The following is a 25,808-nucleotide window of genomic DNA, read 5'->3' on the forward strand; positions in this document are numbered from 1 at the left end:
GTTCAACACTATGGGGTTCCTCAAAAGAAATGACTATGCAGTCACCCATAATTGATTTAGCCATGGGTCCTACCCACGGCACCCTACGAACCATGAGGATTTTACTTTTCATATGATTCGGAATGGGTTTATTCGAATTTAACCAATAGATCACTTTATTTTTTAGAGATTGAAAGTTCTCCTCATATTGGTTTTCTAATTCAGGTACCCCTGTAAGAACAATTACAAATGGGCTTGCGTCAGGTGGTAAATCTATATACCCTCCTTTAAAGTTGTTATAAGCATGGCCAGATTGATAGTTTGGCTTATTAGGAACATTGGCAAAAGATCTATCGGTCAAGGATTTATTGCTGACAGGTAGATTAGATGTGGATTTCTGTGGAACAGGGGTGTTGGGGATAGGAGAATGGGTAGTAGCAACATTTGGTAATTGAGGCGTTTTGCTTTGAACATGACCCTTAAGCAGAGATTTGTTAGAGGTATTTGCAGATGACGAGGTCGAGGGAATTATATTTGATGTGACTAATGTATTTGTCATCGATGTTTTATTTGTTCTTTTAACTATTTCCTCTTTTTGCTGCTGTATGCTAGTTGGATTTTTATTCAGAGGTATCACAGGAGCAGTAGCTGGTGCTTGCTTAGACACTATGGGTACATCAGTGCAATTGAGACTTAAGCTAGATAGTGTAATAACACTTTTTTCTACCTCAAGCAACTGATTCTCGATGCCAGTTAACCTCACTTCTAATGGCCTGAGTAGTTTCTTAAGCGTATCCCATACCAGTTTTAAAAACTCTTCCCTTCCCTCTTCCTGTCCTACCATGTTCAAAGAATTTCTCTGACCCTCATTGACAGAGTGGTCAATCATTATGACCGAGTTTTGCTCATCTGTACTAGCATTGTTGCTTTGAACAATTAGAGGCGCTTGGTCAGACATATTATTAGCAATACTTACATTGAGTGTTTGCGGGGTCCCCCCTATAATATTTTGGCTAAAGGCTACCTTCGCCTTTTTTCTAGCATACGCAGATATATGTTTCCGTTTTCTCTTATGTTTTAATGATGTCTTAACAGGCACCTGGCTTTTAATCGGGTCTGTTTCCATCAATACCTTTTGCTTCTCACCATTTTTACTACCCACGATATTCCCTATCAGTGGGTCCGAAGATGGAAAGCTTTCAGATACAACACTGACAGAGGGGCCCGAGGGAACAAAGTCTTGATTAATAGAGGGAGTTGTTTCCTCAGCAGTAGAGTGAACCTCGACCAAGGTGATAATTGGTGTGGGGCCAGTAGTGCGCTCAGGGGTTTTTGAGGAGGCAATACTACCTAGAGAGGATTTTTTCCCTAATGCTAGTTCGGTAGAGAGCCTCCTTGCAGACTCCAGCTCCAAGGATACTCTGTGCTGGAGTTTAGTAATCTCATTATCAATTGAAAGGCTAGTCCTTGTGATAAAATCATCCAGGGTCCCTGTAGCCTTTTTCACAGATTTGGTAGACTTACTCCTAGTTTCACGGACAGACATTATTTAAACTATAGGTTGTTTAAAATTAAAACACAAGCGCAACTAAACAACGCAAATAAAAAAAACCAATAGGGATGGCCCGGTCCGGTCTTAATCGGTCTATAACGGCCTAAAACGGCCCTGTCTTTGCCCAGTCTTAGCCCCGGTCTTTGCCCCGCGCGCGTCCCGCGTGCGCGTTGCTATCACTGATTATCAGGGAGAAGAACAGGTGGAGGGGGCGGGAAGAGGACCAGCTGCGGCCGATCAGCGCCGCTGAGCACGCTGGTCCTCGCAGTCCCGCCTCTGTCCTTGGTGTCAGCTGTAATGTCCCTGAAGGCGCGTTGGTGCTCCACTGCACGAGTGAAAACCCAAGGGCTGGATCCCCAACAAGGTCTCTTGCCTGCGAGCGGCTCCCGCGAAGCGGGGGCCGCGAGGCGTGGCGAAGTGGCCAGAAAACGGACAGGCAAACAGGAGCAGCACTCCCAGCAATGTCAGTGAAGTTACCCAAGCAGCTCCCACTCCGCAGTGATTTTAACGGGTGGAGGGGGCGGGAAGAGGACCAGCTGCGGCCGATCAGCGCCGCTGAGCACGCTGGTCCTCGCAGTCCCGCCTCTGTCCTTGGTGTCAGCTGTAATGTCCCTGAAGGCGCGTTGGTGCTCCAATGCACGAGTGAAAACCCAAGGGCTGGATCCCCAACAAGGTCTCTTGCCTGCGAGCGGCTCCCGCGAAGCGGGGGCCGCGAGGCGTGGCGAAGTGGCCAGAAAACGGACAGGCAAACAGGAGCAGCACTCCCAGCAAGGTCAGTGAAGTTACCCAAGCAGCTCCCACTCCGCAGTGATTTTAACGGGTGGAGGGGGCAGGAAGAGGACCAGCTGCGGCCGATCAGCGCCGCTGAGCACGCTGGTCCTCGCAGTCCCGCCTCTGTCCTTGGTGTCAGCTGTAATGTCCCTGAAGGCGCGTTGGTGCTCCAATGCACGAGTGAAAACCCAAGGGCTGGATCCCCAACAAGGTCTCTTGCCTGCGAGCGGCTCCCGCGAAGCGGGGGCCGCGAGGCGTGGCGAAGTGGCCAGAAAACGGACAGGAAAACAGGAGCAGCACTCCCAGCAAGGTCAGTGAAGTTACCCAAGCAGCTCCCACTCCGCAGTGATTTTAACGGGTGGAGGGGGCGGGAAGAGGACCAGCTGCGGCCGATCAGCGCCGCTGAGCACGCTGGTCCTCGCAGTCCCGCCTCTGTCCTTGGTGTCAGCTGTAATGTCCCTGAAGGCGCGTTGGTGCTCCAATGCACGAGTGAAAACCCAAGGGCTGGATCCCCAACAAGGTCTCTTGCCTGCGAGCAGCACCCGCGAAGCGGGGGCCGCGAGGCGTGGCGAAGTGGCCAGAAAACGGACAGGCAAACAGGAGCAGCACTCCCAGCAAGGTCAGTGAAGTTACCCCCCAGCAAGGTCAGTGAAGCAACAACTTTTAACACATGGATTGCCATGTACCCTTACATACACATATTAGGTTAAGTCTAAAACACAGAGAACAATAATCATAAACTAAATCTCTCACCTTCAGTATCCGGCACCATTTTGACTGTGTAAGACGTATGTGGTAAGAGGCTGGCTGTGTTCCGGTTTGTCCCTCTGGTTGAGAATGTGTTGTCGTAAAAGCTCACCCCATGCATATCAGTGTCGGTGCCTAAGCCAATGACATGCCACCAAACAGTATCTCCCATGCACATATCCAGTCCAGGTTGATTGCCGTACATATAGCCATTTATAGCTGACAAGAACATACAAGAAAGAAGAAAGGCATTTGAGATGGTAAAACAATTATTAGATATGTGATTTAAATCAGTATTATTCTTTTCACACATTTACCCATCTAGTAATAGGCATATGAGCTAATATAATGAGCGCAAACAATAGGATAGCGATTTGGGAATTTAATTAAGTAACTTCAGTCGCGACCGTACCAGCAGGATTCGTGTCATTCATGACCGACAGTCCACATCTGGTTCTGGAGTTAGCATCACTGAAATATATATTTTTATGGTCTGGCTTGATAGTGCAGCTGTTGCCGGACAATTATGCGAGCATCACTAGTAAGGGGCTTTGGTGTCGCCCCCATGTTGGGAGCCAGGAGTACATGTTTTGACTAGACAGAAGTTGTGTGCTTAAACAAAAACAGTGCTTTCCCTCCACACAGCTGTGATCATTTTTTTTATTTAAGGGGCACTCACATTATATTTGAAGTCTATTAAAGTGCCTTAGATAACTAGATAATTTATGTTGTTTTTCTCTGGAAGTAGCAGGGGTAGGAGGAAGACAGTCATTTACCTACATGGATTTTTAGGTCTGGCTTCACAACGCAACTGTCTCCTGACCTTTTAACCTACATTCAATATTATTTCCCAGTTCTTTGCTTCCACACAAATATCCATCTATTCCCATGCTATTTACTTGGAAAACAGCACATTACCATACAATATTCCTTTAAAGCCAGACCTATTGTCATTGGCAATGTTTACTTTCCAGGGAGTGAACCCTCAGCTCGAGTGCTCAGGCAGGAAAAGGAGTTTGCCCATTTTTGTCACGCAATTTACTATGAGGGATGTCCTTCAGAGCTATCGCAAAAATAATGCAAAGACTGTTTATGGATTGCTTTGACTTTGGAACATGCAACGTTTTGTGAATTTTCATGAATGGTACCAGAAAATCGTGGTGTAAACATCATCTGACAGAAATATTGAGTTAATATTAGAAACTCTACACCCAGTGGAGCAATGACTTTGTAAACATTAGCTAGGACACAATATTTATGTCAAAAGAAACTTTTTTATGGATAATCTGGTATAAAACAGAAGTATCTGGAAATTAAAGATGCTCACCCCTGGATGTTCGCCGCCTAAGGACTTTCTTGGGAGTTTAATCTGATGGTTCCCAAAATTATTAGACTTATATATCCATGCAAGAGACACTTTCTCTTACTAGAAGAAAAAGGGCAGGCATGGAGATGTGCTCCTCTGAACGTCAATGGTGCTCCCGCTGCAGAGGGGGTCAGCAGTACACCCAGGGAATAAGGGCTGCCTGGGCTGACGCTTTGCAGCTCCGACACCTGCCCTAGATGAAGCATGCACCAGGAATCAAGACAAACTACATTTTCCAGAGTGCATCGGGACTCTCTCTCAAGACTTCCATTGGTGGCAGCCATCTAAGATCCACTGTGCACAGGTTCCTAGTAGTTCAGAGCCTTCCTTGCTAGGTGTTCGTGATATTCACAGCTGCAACTGGGATCTTGTTGCCAGGTGACTGGGATTCATTGCGCTTTCATTGAGAGTTGTCAAGGACCTCCTTCTCAGACAAGAATTCTGGATTAACATTAGATAGTAATGATTTAGACTTTGGCAATGAAGTCATCCTTTCATGCATTACAAACTCTCTACGATGGAGTCATTCTTTCTAGGATTACAAACACTATTGCACAAATTCATGAGAGGAGCTAGAGAATCCTCTATATTGTGCAGACTTTGTTTACATCACTTAAGTCATGTGTGGTATTAAATTATTGCATGTGGTGGAAATTGAATGTACATTGCCGCGAGTGAAAGCAAAATACTAATGAGTATTCATTCTGTTACAGCGGATGAGCTATGATTATTGAGAATCATTCATATCACCAATTGATTTCTAAATCACAGTATGTTGCTATATAAAAATGCGTATTACATTTCAGGTTATTCCACGTATAATTTAAAAAAGTTATTTACATGTTCCAGCTCTAGGAACTCATAGAGTTTTCAGCAACTAAAGAGAGTGGGTTAGATAGAGATTGCCACAAGATATATCAGATAGCACTGTAGATATAGTGAAATGCAATATTATTGAACAAGTACTACATCAATTACTTCTTGTTGTAAAATATCAATGCTCCTGCAGTGCAGGTTGGGTCAGCACTAAGAAGAGGCAAGGTGAAGCTACCCAGTGTCTCAGTTTCTCTACATCTGGTCCCATTCCTCTTCCCCCAGCCTACTACTGACTGGCATAGATACTTTTTGCATGGTCGTCAGTGGGTTCAGGAAACTGTGGATACTAACATCACTCCTATTAGGTCTGGATTGTTAGGTTAGTGCAACAGTGACACATATAAAATCAAAACACATCCATGTATGACAGCCTCCTGTGTCTTCCCTCAATCATGTCCTCATTTGTGTATCTTGGCTCAGAACCCTCACCAGATCGTGTCATTGTTGCACGCTCCAGGGACAAAGAGTTGAATATGCACTTTGGGTCCACCTGGTCCCTGATTCTGCTGATGCTTTCCTACCTCTATGATTGAGGAGCTCTGTTGGTGTCATGTAGGGTTCCTCCTTTTGCCTGTCATCGCCAAACTCATTTTCATCAAACCAGGCATTAACACTACACAGGCTCATAGGTACACTGTGATCAGCAAGAAACCACAGTCGTAGCCTTGGACCTAAGCCGGGACTTGCATGCCAGCCTTTGTTACTGCCAGAGCCTCTTCCCCATACTCCCTTCTTCTTTGCAGGTCATCTAGGGTTAAGGAGAGAGTATCATTCACTGTAAATTGCTGTTTCACTTGCCTCTCCTACCATGTGGTTACCCTGCCCTCTTTAGAGGTGGGTAACCACAAGGTTTCCAACAGTATAGCCTCAACTTGCTCTGCTGGTGGACTCCTTTGACATGGCACCCACTCTGTCAAGGACTGGATGCTGAGAAGGTTTGTTAAGTCTTTTCTTTTATTTCCTGTGATAAGGGTGACTCTTCCTAGTATCCATGGTGCCACCATATACAGACCAGTTCATGTGAAAGGTGTTAATTCTATCCTTAAGAGTGTCCTAGTAAGGAGGAAACAAACACAATTTGCAAAAAACCTCTGCGTCAATCTTGTAATTTTTGTTTGATGGTGATGAAGGTTAACGCGCAAGTTAACATCAAGGCACCTATATGTCCTTGACAAAAGAAGAAAGTGCCAGGCAATGATATCCAGTGGGCTATCAAAGGTCTCCAAAGGAAGGCCCTTATTTACTCACATTTAGCACTGGGTGGTGTAGTGCAAAGTGCCGCAAACGTGTGAAAAGTGTTCTTTTGGCACTTACTTTTGAGTTGGAAAGTGGCCAGAAGGTAGCCCTAAAGTAAGGAAATGTTTGTTTTGTGCTATTTTGTGCTACTTTGAGTCAAGGGGGTGTTCCATGGTTGTAAAAAATGTATTCCCATTCCACCACTCAGGGGTTTTAATGCAAATCCCTATCGCCCTATCTGCTATCATTGGTAAACAGGAATGTGAACAGAAAATGATGTTGGGTCTTTGTTTAAATGTCTCCAAACTTCTTAAACTTTATATGTGGGCTGCACTGTACAACACACAAACAAAACGGGGAAAGTTGTAAAGCATGTCAAAGCATGCATGGTATTTTGTACTGGAAGAGTAACCACCCAGTACAAAATCTATCTTAGACATCATATTGATAACCTTGCACTATGTTGCAAGTGTGTGTGCATGGCACTAGGCAGCACATTAGAGGAACAGCACCATATCTTATTTGATACCGGGCTTTACTGCTCTTTCGATTTCACTCAATGCATCGCAGCGCGGCGCTGCAACTGCTACTCTGCAATGCATGACTTTTTAGTAAATTTATCCCAAACTATCAACTATAGGAGCAAAAATCAGGGGCAAAGTAGCAAGATGGGAATGAACACAAAGAAAAGTAAATGAACTAAATGTGGTGCAACAAATCTATCACTCGAATACCTCGTTTATATAGGATTCAAATGGGAACCAACAACACAGGAAAAGACGACTTCATCTTAGATAAGGAACCTTAATCCATGTTCCATAAACTGGCCGCCATCTTGGCCACGTCCCTTTCCTATAGCCCATGGCATCAACTTGACACTCGAAGAAGAAGCCCAAGTTTGATATTAGAGTTTCTAATGCTCATTGTTTAAATGATCTAATCCTCATTAATCTCATTAGGATAAAAATAGAAAATTCTCTTTCCAAGCCATAACATTTCCCATTGATAATACATTCATTCCATCTGAAGAAGAAAGACTTTCCATCCCCCTATAGGAGACCGAAGCTGGAGTCCCCCCTCAGTGCATGGAGGTAGCCGGAAGTTACTCAACTGCGAATAGAAAACTGTGATGTGGGAAGTCACACTGGCTGTACTCAGTTTAGCAAGTCCTGCCCAGTGCTTGTGGCATACTTGGAGATGTTAGAGGCCTGAATGGCATACATTAATGGTATGTCTCTCGATCACTAGCAATGTTATTAACTTCACTTAATGACCCTTGTTGGCAAAGAACTACATTATCACATCTCTCACAATCACAAAAGCAAATGGCACACTAGTTCATGTGAGACACTATTGTGTGGGAGAAGAAATCCCACAGCACTTCGGCATACAATTTAGCACCTCGTAGTGTTGTCTTAGTGACTTGAAACATTCGCTAGTTCAAGTGTACGGGAGTGCCACTCTTGAGACTGAATGAAAAATGATATTTTACAACTCAGCAGCATTAGCTGGGGCCTACCCAACTGGTTCTGACTAAAGCAGAGGGCCAAACAATAGGGATACATTATGTGGAAAACTGAATTCTCATCCTGGGGAGAGGGTATTTCTCATGGATAAGATCACGAGAAATTATTTCGAAAATTAATAACACAATTCAACAGTAATTGCTCAGAAATTCAAAGCCTGTTTTCAAACTTCTGTCTATGTTTTGTGAACCAACTCACATCTGAGATTTTCCCAAATGTGAAAATACTCTCTGACTTCTTTGTAACAATGATTCTAACTCAGGTATAGAGGAGACAAAGATACAAATGTGGTGCTCACAGATATACATGTAGTACTTACAGTTCATCTTGTTAGACTCCTGAAAATCTGGATCCTCCTTGTCTGACTGCGTGAAGCACGTTGTAAACATCTGAATGTTGTCCTTCAGGTACCAGCTCACATTCTCATCCACCACTGTCACCATCAAGAAAAGGTCCGTTCCATTTCCTTCCTGTGAATGGAGATAAGTGCAATACATTGAATATAACAGGCAGAAATATTACATAAGGTGAAATTGTTGCAATTTAGGAATATATATCACTTTGTTGGCAGTGAAAAGGACTACATAATCAGTTCTTTATCACTTTAGATTGCGTGGCTGATTCTCGTTATAGATCTGGCAACATTCAGAACTTAACTTTTCGGAGTGAGTGTGATTCTCAAATTCATTGTTGATTTGTAGATGAATGCTGGAATTGACGTCCTCATTTGACTATTTTGCGACATGCAAGATCTGAAAGTTCAGGGTAACGTCCAACTTGAGGTGCAAATCAACCTTATTTTATGTTGGGATTGATTTGAAAGCACACCGGCCCGGGAACCACATGCATTCCATATGCTAGTCAATGAATCCTGGATCCAAGGAAAAGGATCAATAGATTTTCTCTTATAATGTACTTTGTTAGAACCCCTTTCATAGGAGTTAAGTCTAATTGGTCGCACACTGCTCCACCTACCAAGCGTGTTACCCCAATGAAAAATGGTCCCTATGGGTTGACGAGCCCGGATCCCGCACCCGCGCGCCGTGAGAGGTACTATACCTGATCATTTTTGGCAGTCTACAGCACCCCGCATACGTACCTGCTCCCTGCTGACGAGAGGCAATTACCTCGAAACACGTGTCCAGGGATGGCATTTTAAACTTTATACTCGTGGCATAGGTGTACCCGCCGCTGACACTACATTCTCCAGAATCCTATGGGGCTATTTGCTAGTATGACGAGCGGTGTGCGACCCACTTCGCATTTTGTATTTAAAGCTCCCTGAGCTATGGGTTGACGAGCCCGGATCCCGCACCCGCGCGCCGTGAGAGGTACTATACCTGATCATTTTTGGGAGTCTACAGCACCCCGCATACGTACCTGCTCCCTGCTGACGAGAGGCAATTACCTCGAAACACGTGTCCAGGGATGGCATTTGAAACTTTATACTCGTGGCATAGGTGTACCCGCCGCTGTCACTACATTCTCCAGAATCCTATGGGGCTATTTGCTAGTATGACGAGCGGTGTGCGACCCACTTCGCATTTTGTATTTAAAGCTCCCTGAGCTATGGGTTGACGAGCCCGGATCCCGCACCCGCGCGCCGTGAGAGGTACTATACCTGATTTTTTTTGGCAGTCTACAGTACCCCGCATACGTACCTGCTCCCTGCTGACGAGAGGCAATTACCTCGAAACACGTGTCCAGGGATCGCATTTTAAACTTTATACTCGTGGCATAGGTGTACCCGCCGCTGTCACTACATTCTCCAGAATCCTATGGGGCTATTTGCTAGTATGACGAGCGGTGTGCGACCCACTTCGCATTTTGTATTTAAAGCTCCCTGAGCTATGGGTTGACGAGCCCGGATCCCGCACCCGCGCGCCGTGAGAGGTACTATACCTGATCATTTTTGGCAGTCTACAGCACCCCGCATACGTACCTGCTCCCTTCTGACGAGAGGCAATTACCTCGAAACACGTGTCCAGGGATGGCATTTTAAACTTTATACTCGTGGCATAGGTGTACCCGCCGCTGTCACTACATTCTCCAGAATCCTATGGGGCTATTTGCTAGTATGACGAGCGGTGTGCGACCCACTTCGCATTTTGTATTTAAAGCTCCCTGAGCTATGGGTTGACGAGCCCGGATCCCGCACCCGCGCGCCGTGAGAGGTACTATACCTGATCATTTTTGGCAGTCTACAGCACCCCGCATACGTACCTGCTCCCTGCTGACGAGAGGCAATTACCTCGAAACACGTGTCCAGGGATGGCATTTTAAACTTTATACTCGTGGCATAGGTGTACCCGCCGCTGTCACTACATTCTCCAGAATCCTATGGGGCTATTTGCTAGTATGACGAGCGGTGTGCGACCCACTTCGCATTTTGTATTTAAAGCTCCCTGAGCTATGGGTTGACGAGCCCGGATCCCGCACCCACGCGCCGTGTGAGGTACTATACCTGATCATTTTTGGCAGTCTACAGCACCCCGCATACGTACCTGCTCCCTGCTGACGAGAGGCAATTACCTCGAAACACGTGTCCAGAGATGGCATTTTAAACTTTATACTCGTGGCATAGGTGTACCCGCCGCTGTCACTACATTCTCCAGAATCCTATGGGGCTATTTGCTAGTATGACGAGCGGTGTGCGACCCACTTCGCATTTTGTATTTAAAGCTCCCTGAGCTATGGGTTGACGAGCCCGGATCCCGCACCCGCGCGCCGTGAGAGGTACTATACCTGATCATTTTTGGCAGTCTACAGCACCCCGCATACGTACCTGCTCCCTGCTGACGAGAGGCAATTACCTCGAAACACGTGTCCAGGGATGGCATTTGAAACTTTATACTCGTGGCATAGGTGTACCTGCCGCTGTCACTACATTCTCCAGAATCCTATGGGGCTATTTGCTAGTATGACGAGCGGTGTGCGACCCACTTCGCATTTTGTATTTAAAGCTCCCTGAGCTATGGGTTGATGAGCCCGGATCCCGCACCCGCGCGCCGTGAGAGGTACTATACCTGATCATTTTTGGCAGTCTACAGCACCCCGCATATGTACCTGCTCCCTGCTGACGAGAGGCAATTACCTCGAAACACGTGTCCAGGGATGGCATTTTAAACTTTATACTCGTGGCATAGGTGTACCCGCCGCTGTCACTACCTTCTCCAGAATCCTATGGGGCTATTTGCTAGTATGACGAGCGGTGTGCGACCCACTTCGCATTTTGTATTTAAAGCTCCCTGAGCTATGGGTTGACGAGCCCGGATCCCGCACCCGCGCGCCGTGAGAGGTACTATACCTGATCATTTTTGGCAGTCTACAGCACCCCGCATACGTACCTGCTCCCTGCTGACGAGAGGCAATTACCTCGAAACACGTGTCCAGGGATGGCATTTTAAACTTTATACTCGTGGCATAGGTGTACCCGCCGCTGTCACTACATTCTCCAGAATCCTATGGGGCTATTTGCTAGTATGACGAGCGGTGTGCGACCCACTTCGCATTTTGTATTTAAAGCTCCCTGAGCTATGGGTTGACGAGCCCGGATCCCGCACCCGCGCGCCGTGAGAGGTACTATACCTGATCATTTTTGGCAGTCTACAGCACCCCGCATACGTACCTGCTCCCTGCTGACGAGAGGCAATTACCTCAAAACACGTGTCCAGGGATGGCATTTTAAACTTTATACTCGTGGCATAGGTGTACCCGCCGCTGTCACTACATTCTCCAGAATCCTATGGGGCTATTTGCTAGTATGACGAGCGGTGTGCGACCCACTTCGCATTTTGTGTTTAAAGCTCCCTGAGCTATGGGTTGACGAGCCCGGATCCCGCACCCGCGCGCCGTGAGAGGTACTATATCTGATCATTTTTGGCAGTCTACAGCACCCCGCATACGTACCTGCTCCCTGCTGACGAGAGGCAATTACCTCGAAACACGTGTCCAGGGATGGCATTTTAAACTTTATACTCATGGCATAGGTGTACCCGCCGCTGTCACTACATTCTCCAGAATCCTATGGGGCTATTTGCTAGTATGACGAGCGGTGTGCAACCCACTTCGCATTTTATATTTAAAGCTCCCTGAGGTATGGGTTGACGAGCCCGGATCCCGCACCCGCGCGCCGTGAGAGGTACTATACCTGATCATTTTTGGCAGTCTACAGTACTCCGCATACGTACCTGCTCCCTGCTGACGAGAGGCAATTACCTCGAAACACGTGTCCAGGGATGGCATTTTAAACTTTATACTCGTGGCATAGGTGTACCCGCCGCTGTCACTACATTCTCCAGAATCCTATGGGGCTATTTGCTAGTATGACGAGCGGTGTGCGACCCACTTCGCATTTTGTATTTAAAGCTCCCTCAGCTATGGGTTGACGAGCCCGGATCCCGCACCCGCGCGCCGTGAGAGGTACTATACCTGATCATTGTTGGCAGTCTACAGCACCCCGCATACGTACCTGCTCCCTGCTGACGAGAGGCAATTACCTCGAAACACGTGTCCAGGGATGGCATTTTAAACGTTATACTTGTGGCATAGGTGTACCCGCCGCTGTCACTACATTCTCCAGAATCCTATGGGGCTATTTGCTAGTATGACGAGCGGTGTGCGACCCACTTCGCATTTCCCTTTCATAGGAGCATGGGGAAAGGAGGGGCTACTGGGCTCAACCATGGGTGTTGAGTCTTTTTTTTCTCCTGATGTCCCAGGACCTGACCTGCTATGTATCCTAAGCAACTGTGTCAAGTACTCATTCTGCACTTGAATCTCAGTGGCAGGAGTGAACGAGCAGTCTAAGGCTCCATTAGGGCAGTGGCATAACACATGCGCCCACAGCCCCTATGATGCATGGGGAACCCAAGCTCCAGGGGCCCTCCTCAGCACAGTACTCTGGGTGGAGTGCTCCCGATTTATACGGGAGGGAGCCACTCCACGTACCTTGCAGGGGGTTTCCTCAAGTTTTGTTACACCAGTGCTTCAGGGGGGAGGTGTGGATACAGATTAGTGAGCATGGGCTCACAACTCAAAGAGCATGCAGCAACAGCAATACATCAATGTCCAGTCAAATACTCACTTTTATAGAAAAGAGAAGTATTTTATTTGTAATTCTACTCATTCGGACGAAGATTACGACATTCACTGACAAGTCCATGTCCTACTCTCTGGGGTTATTCCCCATTCACTGGTAGCTACATCCATGGAATGCTTAACTAGCAGGCTGTATCTAAAGAGTCCACTCTGACTCTTAAAGTCAAGTCAAAAGTATGTTGCTGTTGCAGCGCTTTCAGCAGCAAGAACCCCAGGGTCTGAGAGGCTTGAAACAAGTCTTACCCACTGCGGCAGGAGTGAACTGTACAGAGTCTGGAGTTCTCCCCATCCGTGGGGTGCTCACAGTAGCTCTGGTCCTGATAAGGTTAGTCGGCAGCATGCTGACTCAGCAGCTGCACTCAGCAGATGCACAAGCTCTGTCTTACTTACACAGTCGCATTCCGGTAGCACTTGGAGGTGTTCTTGCATTCTTCCTGCAAGGTCAGTTGCCACGCTCCCAAAAGGGGACAATGAATTACCTTGCTCTTGCTCTCAAACCCGAGCTGGAACAGCGACGCTTCCTGTGCGTCTTCACTCCTTCTACGGGGTCAGGTCAGTCACAGTCCTCGTTACACCTGGTGACCTATGAGTCACCACTGCTCACAGTTTATGGGCTCCTGCCTTATCCACATAGCACAAGTACTCCCGGCAGTCTTTCCAGCATATGGGGTTTCCATACAGCTGCCATGCAAAGCTTTGGCCCTCGCGACATGGCAGTCTTTACCACAGCTACCTCTCCTAGAATATGGTGGTCACTGCCACAGTGTTGGGCAGACTTCGGCCCTTCTCCCCAAGTCAGTCTTTTCCTTGGCGGCCCCTTCCATCTGTCAAAGCAGGAGAGACTCTGCAGTTGATAGTCCCACAACACAGGCCATGGGTGTAACTAGAGTTCACACTTGGATGTCAGCTACAGTGATATGTGCATCAAAAGTTTCATCTCAGGCTCCCAGCCCTACTCTTTATGATTTATTATCAGCCCCATCTCGTTCCTGAAATGTGTCCTGGCCCCTCCCTTGTGATCTTTCACTGAATCAAAGAGCACCCTTTGAAGTGTATGGGGGAACCTAGCTATCCCCTTCTCATTGTGTCCCACCCACCTCGCATGAATGCAGCAATACCCAAATCTGTCTGGTGGGAGTCTTCTATGTCCTCATGTCTTCACCATACAGGCCTGGGTCTCCCACAATGGAACCCAGGGACCTCCATGCAATGTATCATTACAGGCACACTTGCACTCAGTGCATATGCACAGCACACACACTGTCCAGAACTGTTACCTCCATGTATTATGCCACCACAGGCACACATGCACTCACACACATGTTGAATCTGCATGCACTGCCCAGCACTGTAGCCTTTCTGTATTATGCCACTTGCAGGCACACATACACCAAGCGCACACATTGTCCATGCACGCACTGTACAACACTACAACCTTCATGTATTGTACTCCTTGCAGGTACACATACACCCAGCACACATATTGTCCATGTGCGCTCTACACAATGCTGCTTCCTTCATGTACTGCACTCCTTGCAGGTACACATACACCCAGTAGATGCACTCACCACATACACACTGCCCAACTTTGCCCCATACTTGTATTAGACCTTCCCAGGCACAAATACATCAAGAGCAAAGTCACTACTCCTGCGTTGAGCAGCACTTTACATCTAATGGATGGAGGTCAAAGGGCGACTTAAGCACAAAGCAGAGGAACTTTAAAAAGTGAGTGAGGCTGAGGGGGCGTGTCCAAGATGGCGGCCGACTGGTAGCAAACCTGCTGAGCTTTGCACCACTCTTATTGGCAGAAGTGAGGTGTTCCAAACAACAGTTAGCCCCTGCAAACCCCCAGGATATATGCAGGATTGCAGGGGGAATGCCCTCCTGACACCTGCATAACATCCCTGCACTGTTTTTGTGGCTTTGATGCCTGCACCTCAGCCTAACTGCTTCCAAAATGGCGGCCACCCAGAGGTGATCGACAGAGGGGCCTTGTCCGCACCACAGCGAACCGTGCTGTACATCCTCTCACAGCGGAACGACTCCCCCAGCCAAACTACAGTGGTGCAGGTGAGCGTGCCCGAGGTGTACCGCTGAGGGTGTCGGACTGAAATCCCCACGGTCCCTGTGGCCAGCTGGTGGTGAGCATGTGGGGCGCCTGGCCTGGAGGAGCAGCAGCACAGTGTTTGACGGGCCCTGTGGGTGCACCTGGGTCTGTGGCACAGCGTGAGGCCTCATCATAACCTGGTGACTGCTTCCTGGCCTGGGTGGGACCATCAGCACAGGCCGCCCAGTAGAGATGGGCCTGCGGAGCATGTGCGAGCCCAACTGGGTGCACAATAAATCAGCACGGGGTCTGGAGCTGCTCAACATCAGTGAAGCGGTGTACCCACTTGGCTCCCAGCATCCTGGCGGGAGGAAGACTAGCTGCATAACTCAAGCCCTGAAGGTGAGCGGGGGACACCTAGTTCCCACTACACCCTCAGCAACACAGCACTGCAAAGCAGATATCCTCTCCTTGTGTGACTGCTGCGGACCCACTGTCTGTGTGCCTTACCAGCATTTCCCTCTCAGCTTTGAAATATTCTGCAACATTCCCCAAAGCTGGAAGATCCTCTTCATTATGCTTTTGAGCATTAGGGCCTGATTGGATGCAGTGTTCGGCTTTGCGGGGGTGTTGGGGCCCAGTCACATTGTGGGCATTTTTCTCCAGTTTGGGACATCTGGTCCACTGGGGCCTAGTGGTGCAGCGCCCCTCTGCTCTATTGGCTGGCCTACCGGGCCCTCGGGATCCTCCCTCCTTACCTTCACAACTGGAGCACCCTCTCCCTGAAGTTGATCTCATGGGAGCATTGTTACATAAGGAGTGGCAGACACTTGCTCCCTCCTGGCTGAAACTCTCACACCTTAGGGAGCTGGAGCCACCCCCTGCTTGGTGTTGGCGCAACCATTATGGGCTCACATAATTATGAGAAAGGCAACTCTATAAAAGACCTCCTCACCAGGCCAGGTAGCAAAAAATCAGAACATCACAGGGAGTCCTCCCCCTCAACATCATCAGTAGCGGACAGGCCAGTTCCAAACACGTAAGTGAGGATGAGCCAGTCACTTGAGCATTTCTAGAGACTCTTTTAGGTGTCCTGTGGGCAGATACTGTAACCCTTAAACAATAAATGCCAACAGACATCAAGGGCCTTATATGAGAAGTAGATGAGCTGGGCGAGAGGGTCAATAACCTTGAAGGAAATGGTGACACACACAAAGAGAAACTTGACGCATGTCATCATGAACTCCTGGAATTGCAGCATAGAAACACTGAGCTGTGCTACCAGCTGGAAGATCTTGAACACAGGTCTTGAAGGGCAAATATACGAATTCAAGGTGTCCCTCTTAATGCTGCGGCAAAGAGACTAGAAGATTATGTCTGCCGGTTCTTCCATCACGTTGCACCAGATCTCACCCCACAAGATACCGTATTGGATTGAACACACAGACCGGGCCTTCCCCCCATCACACTACAATTTCGTCTGCTGGAGCTTATTCAAGAATTCCTAAAGGAGAAGGGAATCTAATATCACTGGGGCATCCGTTCTGTCTCACCTTTGTGTGGAACAACGAGACGCAGTGCTTGAGCACCTTAAAGGAGGCTAAAACGTAGTTGGACATTGACAAACTTCAGGATGCTGATGTTGCTCGTCCCCCCCCCCCACAAAGTGCGTCTCACTCTTCATGGGCTCAAGGCATTCCACGCGACTGAAGACAAAAAGAACAGCCGAACTCACCAGGGTGGAGAGCTGTAAGGAGAGAGCAGCCCTCCTCTGTCAACTCCAGCACCAGGAGACCACCTCAGAACCTGAAAAGGATTGAAAGTCGACATCACTGCAGAAAAAATATCACATGCCCCTCCCCATGGCACACACAATATTGAACGCTCAAAGTAGCTTTGTGCGCCGTGTTCGAAACCCCGCTCCACCATGCTGGATTGTTCTGCTCAGACAGCGGGCTCCCTGCACAGCCGATTGATGCAAGACTGATCCTTGCTGCTACGACATGGACCGCAATTGAATTGTTCTTCGCGATCTCTGGAAGAGACCTGTTTAGTTTTGCTGTTTACTAATGTTCCTTATGCTATTTCTCCCATTTTCTCTCTTTCCACTACCTATCTAATGCTCAATACATGGAAACACCTTCATCCATTAGCACCATGCATGGTGCTTTTCAGAATTACGGCAGCCTAAACTTATCTGGGTTTTACACCTGCACCCCCCTACAGTGTGACCAATGGTTGGAATAATTAGCTATAACGCTAGAGGCCTCAACGCACCCTCAAAACATCTATGTGGCGGAATTCAAGTGTGACATCTGTTTAATCCAGATGATACATCTTGGGGTGGATTGGAGGTACTTGTGATCCCGACGGTTCGATCACCAGTACTTTTAATCCGGCACAGGGAAAAGGACTGGGGTAGCGATTCTTTTGGCTTCACGCTTCTCTGGCAGGGTTATCCAGATGCAGGCGTTTGTCTCTTCGCATCACTCTGCAGACATACACCTTTACACTTGCCGCTTTATAAACTCCAAATGAAAACCAGGGGACTTTTATCCTTGACGCACTGGGACAGGTGATGGCCACTGCATATACTGATGTTCTGATTGGAGGGGATTTTAACTTGGTCCCCAACGCTGGCTTAGGCAGGTCCATACAGAGGGTGGGATAAACTGGTACATTTTCCCCGCAGGGTCACTATCACCTAGCTATATATGGGCTTGTAGATGTATGGCACAAACGCCACCCCACAGAGAGGGACTACACTTTCTTATCAGCTACCCACCAGACTTACACTTAGACCTTTTCTTTATGACCCGGCGACTACTGGCATCCACCACCGCACACGATATTGGTGCAGCTACTCTTTCTGATCATGCAGGCTTAATATCCATATACACTTACCAGGCCTCACCCGCCAACACCGTACTTGGCGCCTTAACCATAGGCTCTTAACATATGAGGTGAACATCACAGAGATGAAGAGAGCGATTAGCTAATTTTTGGACACCAATAATACATCTGACACACCCATAGCACTCTTATGGTACACTTTGAAGGCAGTGCTTCGAGGCCAACTAATTGCTTTAACCCCATGCCTGAACCAGGATAGAAGGGATAAGTGGACCACTCTTGAGGGGCAGGTGAAGGAACTGGAAGACGCGCACAAACAATCGGGAACGCATTAAATATGCCACCAACTCCCCGCAGCACGTAAACAGCTTAAGTCCTAGACATGGACAGAGCAGTATATGCCCTTTTATGTACCAAGCCAAAATATTATGTGGGGTCAGCATAGCAGGGCGCCCTCTGGAACACCGTCTACGGACCCAGGCTGTTAGACAACGGGCGGCTGAAATTGAGGGGCCACAGGGCTTTTGGTTATTCCAAGATGAGCCCTTGCCCAGTCCTTCGAGCACTTCTATGCCACTCTTTACTCTGCTGAGGCTCTAGCGGAGGAAGATGCCTCTTCATACTTGACGCAGGCCACCTTGGAGCACTTAACGTCATAGGATGCCTTGCATTTGGAATATGACATCCGGGTGGACGAGGTGATGGCAGCAATTTCTATTTCTATAAAGCTATTTGTAACCTCTCTAGCTCCCATACTTACCCATTTACACAACTCATTCAGCATCACGGGCTCCCTGATGGACACTATGAAGTTAACTACCATTAAGGGCCTGCCCAAGCCTTCAAGGATCCTGTGCATTGCTCATCATATCAGTCATTTTCCTTACTAAGTGTAGATGCCAAGATTCTGATAACCATATTGGTGAACTGACTGACCTCATATATGCAGGGCCTAGTGGACCCTGCTCAGGCTAGGTTTACCCCAAAGAGGGGTTGCAATGACACCAAATGCCTGTGTCACCTCTTGAATGAAACCCAGTGCTCCCTGGTGCCCGCGCTTATATTGTCAGCAGACGCCAAGAAAGTGTTTGACCAGGTACACTGGCCCTACTTATACTCTGTGCTCCAAAGGGCGGGCCTCGGAGAGCGGGTCAGACGCTTGGTTTGGTGTAGGTATACAGGACTCAGGATGGTTGTTCGGTTTATTGGCTTGATAGTTACCCTCCAGAAATCACAGATTCTCAATCTAACAGTTGTGGTAGCTGACCAACTTACCTTTAAATGCCTCTTCCCCTTCACATAGGCCAAGCAGGGGGTAGTATATATAGACCTCCAAATCCACTCCACACCTGCACAGACTGTGGAGTGCAACTATGGCACCCTCCTCTCGAAAGCATGATCTGACTTACAGGCTTGTAAAAACTTTACGCTCTCTTGTCTAGAGTGTATCGCAGGTATCAAGATGAAACTGCTGCCTAAGATGATGTATGTTATGCAGATGTCACCATTGCAACCCATGCCGCAAGTCTTGAACAAATTACAAGACCTAATAGAAGACTACATCTGGGTGGATAAGAAAGCACGTATAGCCAAAAAGCAGTCATACTTATCTGAGGCGGTGGGTGGACTCAGGATCCCCCATCTTATACATTACTATCAAGCTGCACAATTTTGGTACACAGTAGAATGGAACAGGCCCTCCTCATAGAAGCACTGTTGTTTCATCGTCCAAGCAGTCGCTGATGTCCATATCTGGAAGGTGCTTTGGCTACCCAAACACACCAGAGCACCTGGGGTGTACATATCATCTGTTCTTAAAGCTACTATGGGGACCTGGGATAGGGTGCAGATACCAAAGAAGTTATCCACTGGCATCTCCCTCCAAACACCGATCATTGGAAGCAACAATTTTCCACCAGCCTGTCAGAGCTTCAGCTACATACAATGGCTTCACGCCAACTGCAAAAGGAATTTGATCACACAGGGCCACTGGACTTCCACCAGATTCAACACCATTAGAACACCATCCACCGCAAACTGACAGCACCTGGCTATCACCCACTGGGTCTCTCAACCTTCCATCCACCCCCATGCTAGCGGCCCCTTTTTACCATTTGAGAAATGGCTTATTACTAAAAATACAGATAAGCACCTCCTCTCTGACAGCTATGCCTTTCTGAATTCATCGCAGGCCCCCATTAAATCTACAGCACAGCTGCGCTTGGAAAAGGAATGGTAGAGCTCCTTTACCCCTAAAAATGGTCAGACATTCAAAAGCAAGCTCATTTCTCTGAGTGCAGCACCTCAGGCAATGAAACGCTCCTATAAATAGTTTATTACTGGTACTTTGCTCCTGTATGAACAGCTCAGTGGAACAGGGATGGGCATGCATACGATTGGTGGGGTTTTTGGACAAGTGGGGACCTTGGCCCATCTTCTTTGGCTGTGCCCTAAGCTCCAGCACTGCTAGACTGCAGTCCTCGCCTCCATCAACCAAATGTTTGACACTGAACTCCCCAGATTCCCGAGCTATATTTTGCTAAGTCTCCCAAGGATCACTGACATAATATCGATTACCAAAATATCGACTACTTAAAATATCGTTGCCAAATTATCGACTACAATATTATCGACTCACCATACTTATTTAAGAAAATACTAAAATATCGAGTACACAATATCGTCTTTACAAATTATCGTATATGATTATATCGAAGTTTAAAATATCGTTAACAACATTATCGTCTACTCTTAAATTACTATGTAAATGTTAAAATTATCGAAAACAAAAATATAGACAACCAAAATATAGATAATTTCGCTATATCGACTATCTAAATAAATATTTAGATAATATACTTTAAGCACAACACATACATTAACATTGTAATACATAATAAAACACCTAAATAACATTAAAATTTTCCTTCTAACATATACATTTAAAAATAAACATTCCATAAACAATATGAATACATTTCACTACATAAATAATTTTATAATTATTATACATCCTTTAAACCACATTTAAATATATATTTAAAGCATGTAATAATACAAATAAACAATTACTTACTACTAATAAGTTGCTAATTAGCGTTTTCCTTACAAGGAAACAAACAGCCAGTATATAAAATAAAAAATCAGGTGGACCAATGAGATGCTCACATTTCAAATCAAACCAATGAAATGAAGCAACTAATTAATTGCACACTATAAAAACACTACATTTCAACATCTCTTTCACACTACAAACTGAAAAGAAGAAATAAGACGAAACTCTACTCAACTATTTCCTGAAAGAAGAATTACAATCCTAAAGAAAATTTCACAACTACAGAAAGTAAGTTTTACTCTATGTATAAAGCAACTAATCTACAATTCTACAGCTGAAACTATTTCTATAAATGAATGTACTACACTTGATTTAATTACATTCATTTCTCCTCTATAGATACCTCCTAAAATTACCGAAATATTTTGGACACCCCCACAACTCTAATATTAATCAATGTAAGTATTGTTTTACTTTTTCCTACCGACCTACAACTATTAATTAAAAATAATTATTCTAAACAATATTTTTTCCTTATTTCTCGCCTCTACAGAAAACCACTGAACCATCCAAAACTACCTTCTACGCAATCACCTACTGGACCAAACAAATAAGTAAGTATATAAACCTCAATCATTAAACAGCCTAAAATACGCATCCAGAATGTTACTTTCCCCCTTAAAACAGTAGCACATTCAAAATAATGTATCCAACTATTAACAATATTTTTTTTTCTTATCAACAGATAATCTATCTCCAAGATTAAACTGAAAGCTTGAAGTCAGCTAATTAACATCTTTCAACACATCAAATTAAACATTGTAAGTATATTCACTAAAATGTAAATATATTTAAAATATCTATAACATTGTTTATATTTACAAAATATTTTTTCATCTCCCCTAGCATAATACAGAACAACATGACTGAAGGTGCAGAATTTATAACATCTCAAAAAAATAAAATGTTGTTATGTTATATGGGTTATGTATATACACAAGAAAAGCAAAGTGGTCTGAAAGTGTTTTGGAAATGTAGCAAATACTACTCAAACAAATGCTATGGTAGAGCTATTACAAAAGAAATCACTGTTCTTTCAGTAAAAGAACATAATCACCCCCCCAATATTACAGAGATAGAAGTTAGAAATGCTCTTGAAAACATTAAAGAAGCAAGTACTAGCACTGATAAACCCACCACCCAAATACTCAAAGAACAATTAATTAAAATACCACACCATGCATCAGCACAATTACCCCCAATTGATTGTTTAAAAAGAACTATAGCTAGACAAAAAAAACTAACTACCAAGACTTTACCTACCCCTAAAACATTTGAGACAGTAATTATTCCCCCAGAATTAAGCATAACTCACAGTAATGAACCATTTATTTTTTTTGACAACAAATCTCCTGATAAAAGAATAATTATGTTTGCTACTGCAAACAATTTAGTGAAATTACAACAATGTGACACTTGGATGATGGATGGAACTTTTAAAGTTTGTCCAAAACCATTTTACCAGCTGTACACAGTGCATGGATTGTACCACCATTCTAACATTCCATTCATCTATGCCCTCTTACCAAATAAACAGCAAACAACATACATAGAAATATTAACCAAAATTCAAGAAGAAACCAATAATTATTTCCCACAAAAAATAATTATTGATTTCGAATTAGCCATGATCAATTCAATACTAAAAAATTATCCACACACAGCAATCCAAGGTTGCTATTATCATTTTAACCAGAGTCTATGGAGACATCTGCAAAAGTCCACCCTAAGTGTACAATATGCTACAGATAGTACTTTTGCCTACCAGGTTAAAAAACTAATAGCCCTAGCATACGTACCTGTAACAGATGTAGCAGAACACTATAATATTCTAATTGAAAGTCCCTATTACAAAAAGAACGAAGACAAATTAAGCCAACTTCTAGACTACTTTGAGGACACCTGGGTGGGAAGATTACATAGATCAGGACATAGAAGACAACCAAAGTTCCACATTCCTTGGTGGAATGTATACCTGAGTACCTTAAATAAACAATCCAAAACAAACAATAGTGTTGAAGGATGGCATAATGCCTTCCAAGCAACTACAAGCAGAGGAAAACCTACCCTACAAAAACTGCTTGAATCTCTACAAAAAGAACAAAGCTACCAAGAATTACGGATGCAACAATCTGTAACTCAAATAGGTCCTAAATTAACAAAACAAACCAAACAAATGTTTGATCTACTACAAAGTCAAGTAAACCTATACCCATCAACAAGAGGACTAGACTACCTATCACTAATAGCCAAAAGCATTTTATAATTAACATACACACAGCTAATAAATGAAATAGGTCAATACAAAAAACTATTGCAATCATAAATTAATACTATATTTCCAGAAATAATATATAATTGTCAGAAACATTTCATTTTCTTCGAAGAAATATATATGTACAATTAAATATTAATTCTGTAAATATAATATATATAACAATAAACTATAATAACATTTCCCACCCAAATGTTCACAAAATATAACTTACCATTGATGTACCCATACAAGATGAATTCCACCAAGTAAAATGAAAAAATAAACACATCCAATGTAAATCCATCCTCGGCCAATCCAAAAACGTGAAACATTCAAAAACCCGAAAAAAAGGTCAAAATTGTAACAAACGCTCCAGGAAATCCAGGTTAAAAAAAAAGTGTGATAACTTTATTTGTTCCATTAACTAAAACACACTTTAAAAAAAAATAAAAAAACGTCTCTCTTTTCATCATAATATCCAAACCCTCAAAAACCGGAAAACAATTGAAAAATCAAAATCAACGCTCCATGAAATCCGGTTAAAACTTAAAAAGTGTGTTAACAATATTAATTAAATAAAGTAACACACGCTTTGAAAAAAAAAAGACGCGTGTTGGTCTTCGAAAAACACATCGATCAACATTTACCTGAAAAACAGAAGAAAACATACCCACCCACACAATCACACCCAAATACATTTAATAAATACAATTACATCATTTAAAAACAACACATATTTAATCACAATATTTACTTCGAAAACTACGTCACTACCAGTAAACAAACAGACGTAACTAAATCATTACTAACACGTCAAAAACACCCAAAACATTTTAAATTATCTATCAATACACTATAAACATCCTAACTACCCTAAACATAAGTATTTAATAACACTTAATACTTAAAACACCCCTTACCTTGCTCAACGCGAAGCAGCTTCCAACCGCGAGCTTCCTCATTCCAAAATGACCCAAAATAACATGAACAGGTTACAAAATAATCCCATTCAAATGAAAATCCCTACTTAAATCAGTGTAAATAAATTGAACACATTATAATCATATAAAAATATCACATAAATGTATCAAAATTGTTAGAAAATTATTTTCTAATAAATAATACCTTTAAAAATTATATTCATAATAATTATAAAAACATTATTATTATGATTATAATACAGTAATTTATTTTCACAACTGTACAAACACTAAGAAAATGTTTATATTATTTAACATTTATTTACAAAATGTACATGTTAAAAAAATTAGTTTTCATATAATTATAAAATATAAAAATTAATAATATTAACATTTCCTACAATAATATTATTAATAATCATTAAAATAACATAGCATAAAAACATAATTTTGATCATGTACTAATTATGTACAACAACAAAATAAAAATGAAACAATATTCTTCAGAAATTAAATATGCAATGATATTTTTTATGTATATAGCCAACAAAAACATTATTATATGAATACTGTAAGAATGTTTTTTTGCTAACAATGTTAAAAAGTAATAAATGTTATGTATGTTTTTTTGTTATTATCAATACTTCTGTTATGAAATGTAATAATATGAATACATTTTATTTTAATTTAAACATTTGAAAAAAACACAAATGAAAGCATATTTCCTGTATCTCTTCTAATGTATACTCTATTCTGTAAATAAAAAAAGAAATTCATCTGACTAGTTTCTTTATAAAAAATAAAGATTATATAAAAAGATAAAATGTGTCATTGGATTTCATAATTTATAACTCTCACATATATAATGTAGCTAATTTATTATTTTTTAAATGTAAAAATCACATTTTTTATCCTCAATTACATCCAAAAGCATACTTCATTAACACAATACATATACATTCAACACACTAACCCTATACAAATTACTATTCCCATTGCACTTACATTAAAGTCAGGAAAACTGCTGGACACTAACCCTATATAATTTACTATTCCCACTCCAGTTAACATAAACTCAATAAAAGTGCTGGACAGTAACCCTATATAATTTACTATTCCCACTCCAGTTAACATAAAGTCAGGAAAGGTGCTGGACACTATCCCTAAATAATTTAATATTCCCACTCCAGATATCATAAACTCAGGGAAGATGCTGGACACTAACTGTATATAATTTACTATTCCCACTCCAGTTAACATTAAGTCAGGAAAGGTGCTGGACAGTAACCCTATATAATTTACTATTCCCACTGCAGTTAACATAAACTCAAAAAAGCTACTGGACAGTAACCCTATATAATTTACTATTCCCACTCCAGTTAACATAAACTCAAGAAAGGTGCTGGACAGTAACCCTATATAATTTACTATTCCCACTCCAGTTAACATTAAGTCAGGAA

General features: G+C 43.8%; 1 protein-coding gene across 3 annotated transcripts in view; it reads right to left on the reverse strand.

The window, feature by feature from the left end:
- Window positions 1-25,808, reverse strand: part of LOC146785799 (ceruloplasmin-like) — a 436,448-nt gene that overhangs the window by 149,226 nt on the left and 261,414 nt on the right. For 2 of the 3 annotated variants that reach the window (XM_085635076.1, XM_085635074.1), the window contains exons 10-12: window positions 24,349-24,381; window positions 8,373-8,523; window positions 3,056-3,268 (exon numbers count right to left, since the gene is read on the reverse strand). In XM_085635076.1, the coding sequence (XP_085491202.1) occupies window positions 3,056-3,268; window positions 8,373-8,523; window positions 24,349-24,381 (397 nt within the window). The remainder of the gene's footprint in view (window positions 1-3,055; window positions 3,269-8,372; window positions 8,524-24,348; window positions 24,382-25,808) is intronic. The other variant, XM_085635075.1, reaches the window with a different exon arrangement.

Source organism: Triturus cristatus, chromosome 11, assembly GCF_964204655.1.
Source record: "Triturus cristatus chromosome 11, aTriCri1.1, whole genome shotgun sequence".
In the NCBI taxonomy this organism is placed as follows: Eukaryota; Metazoa; Chordata; class Amphibia; order Caudata; family Salamandridae; genus Triturus; species Triturus cristatus.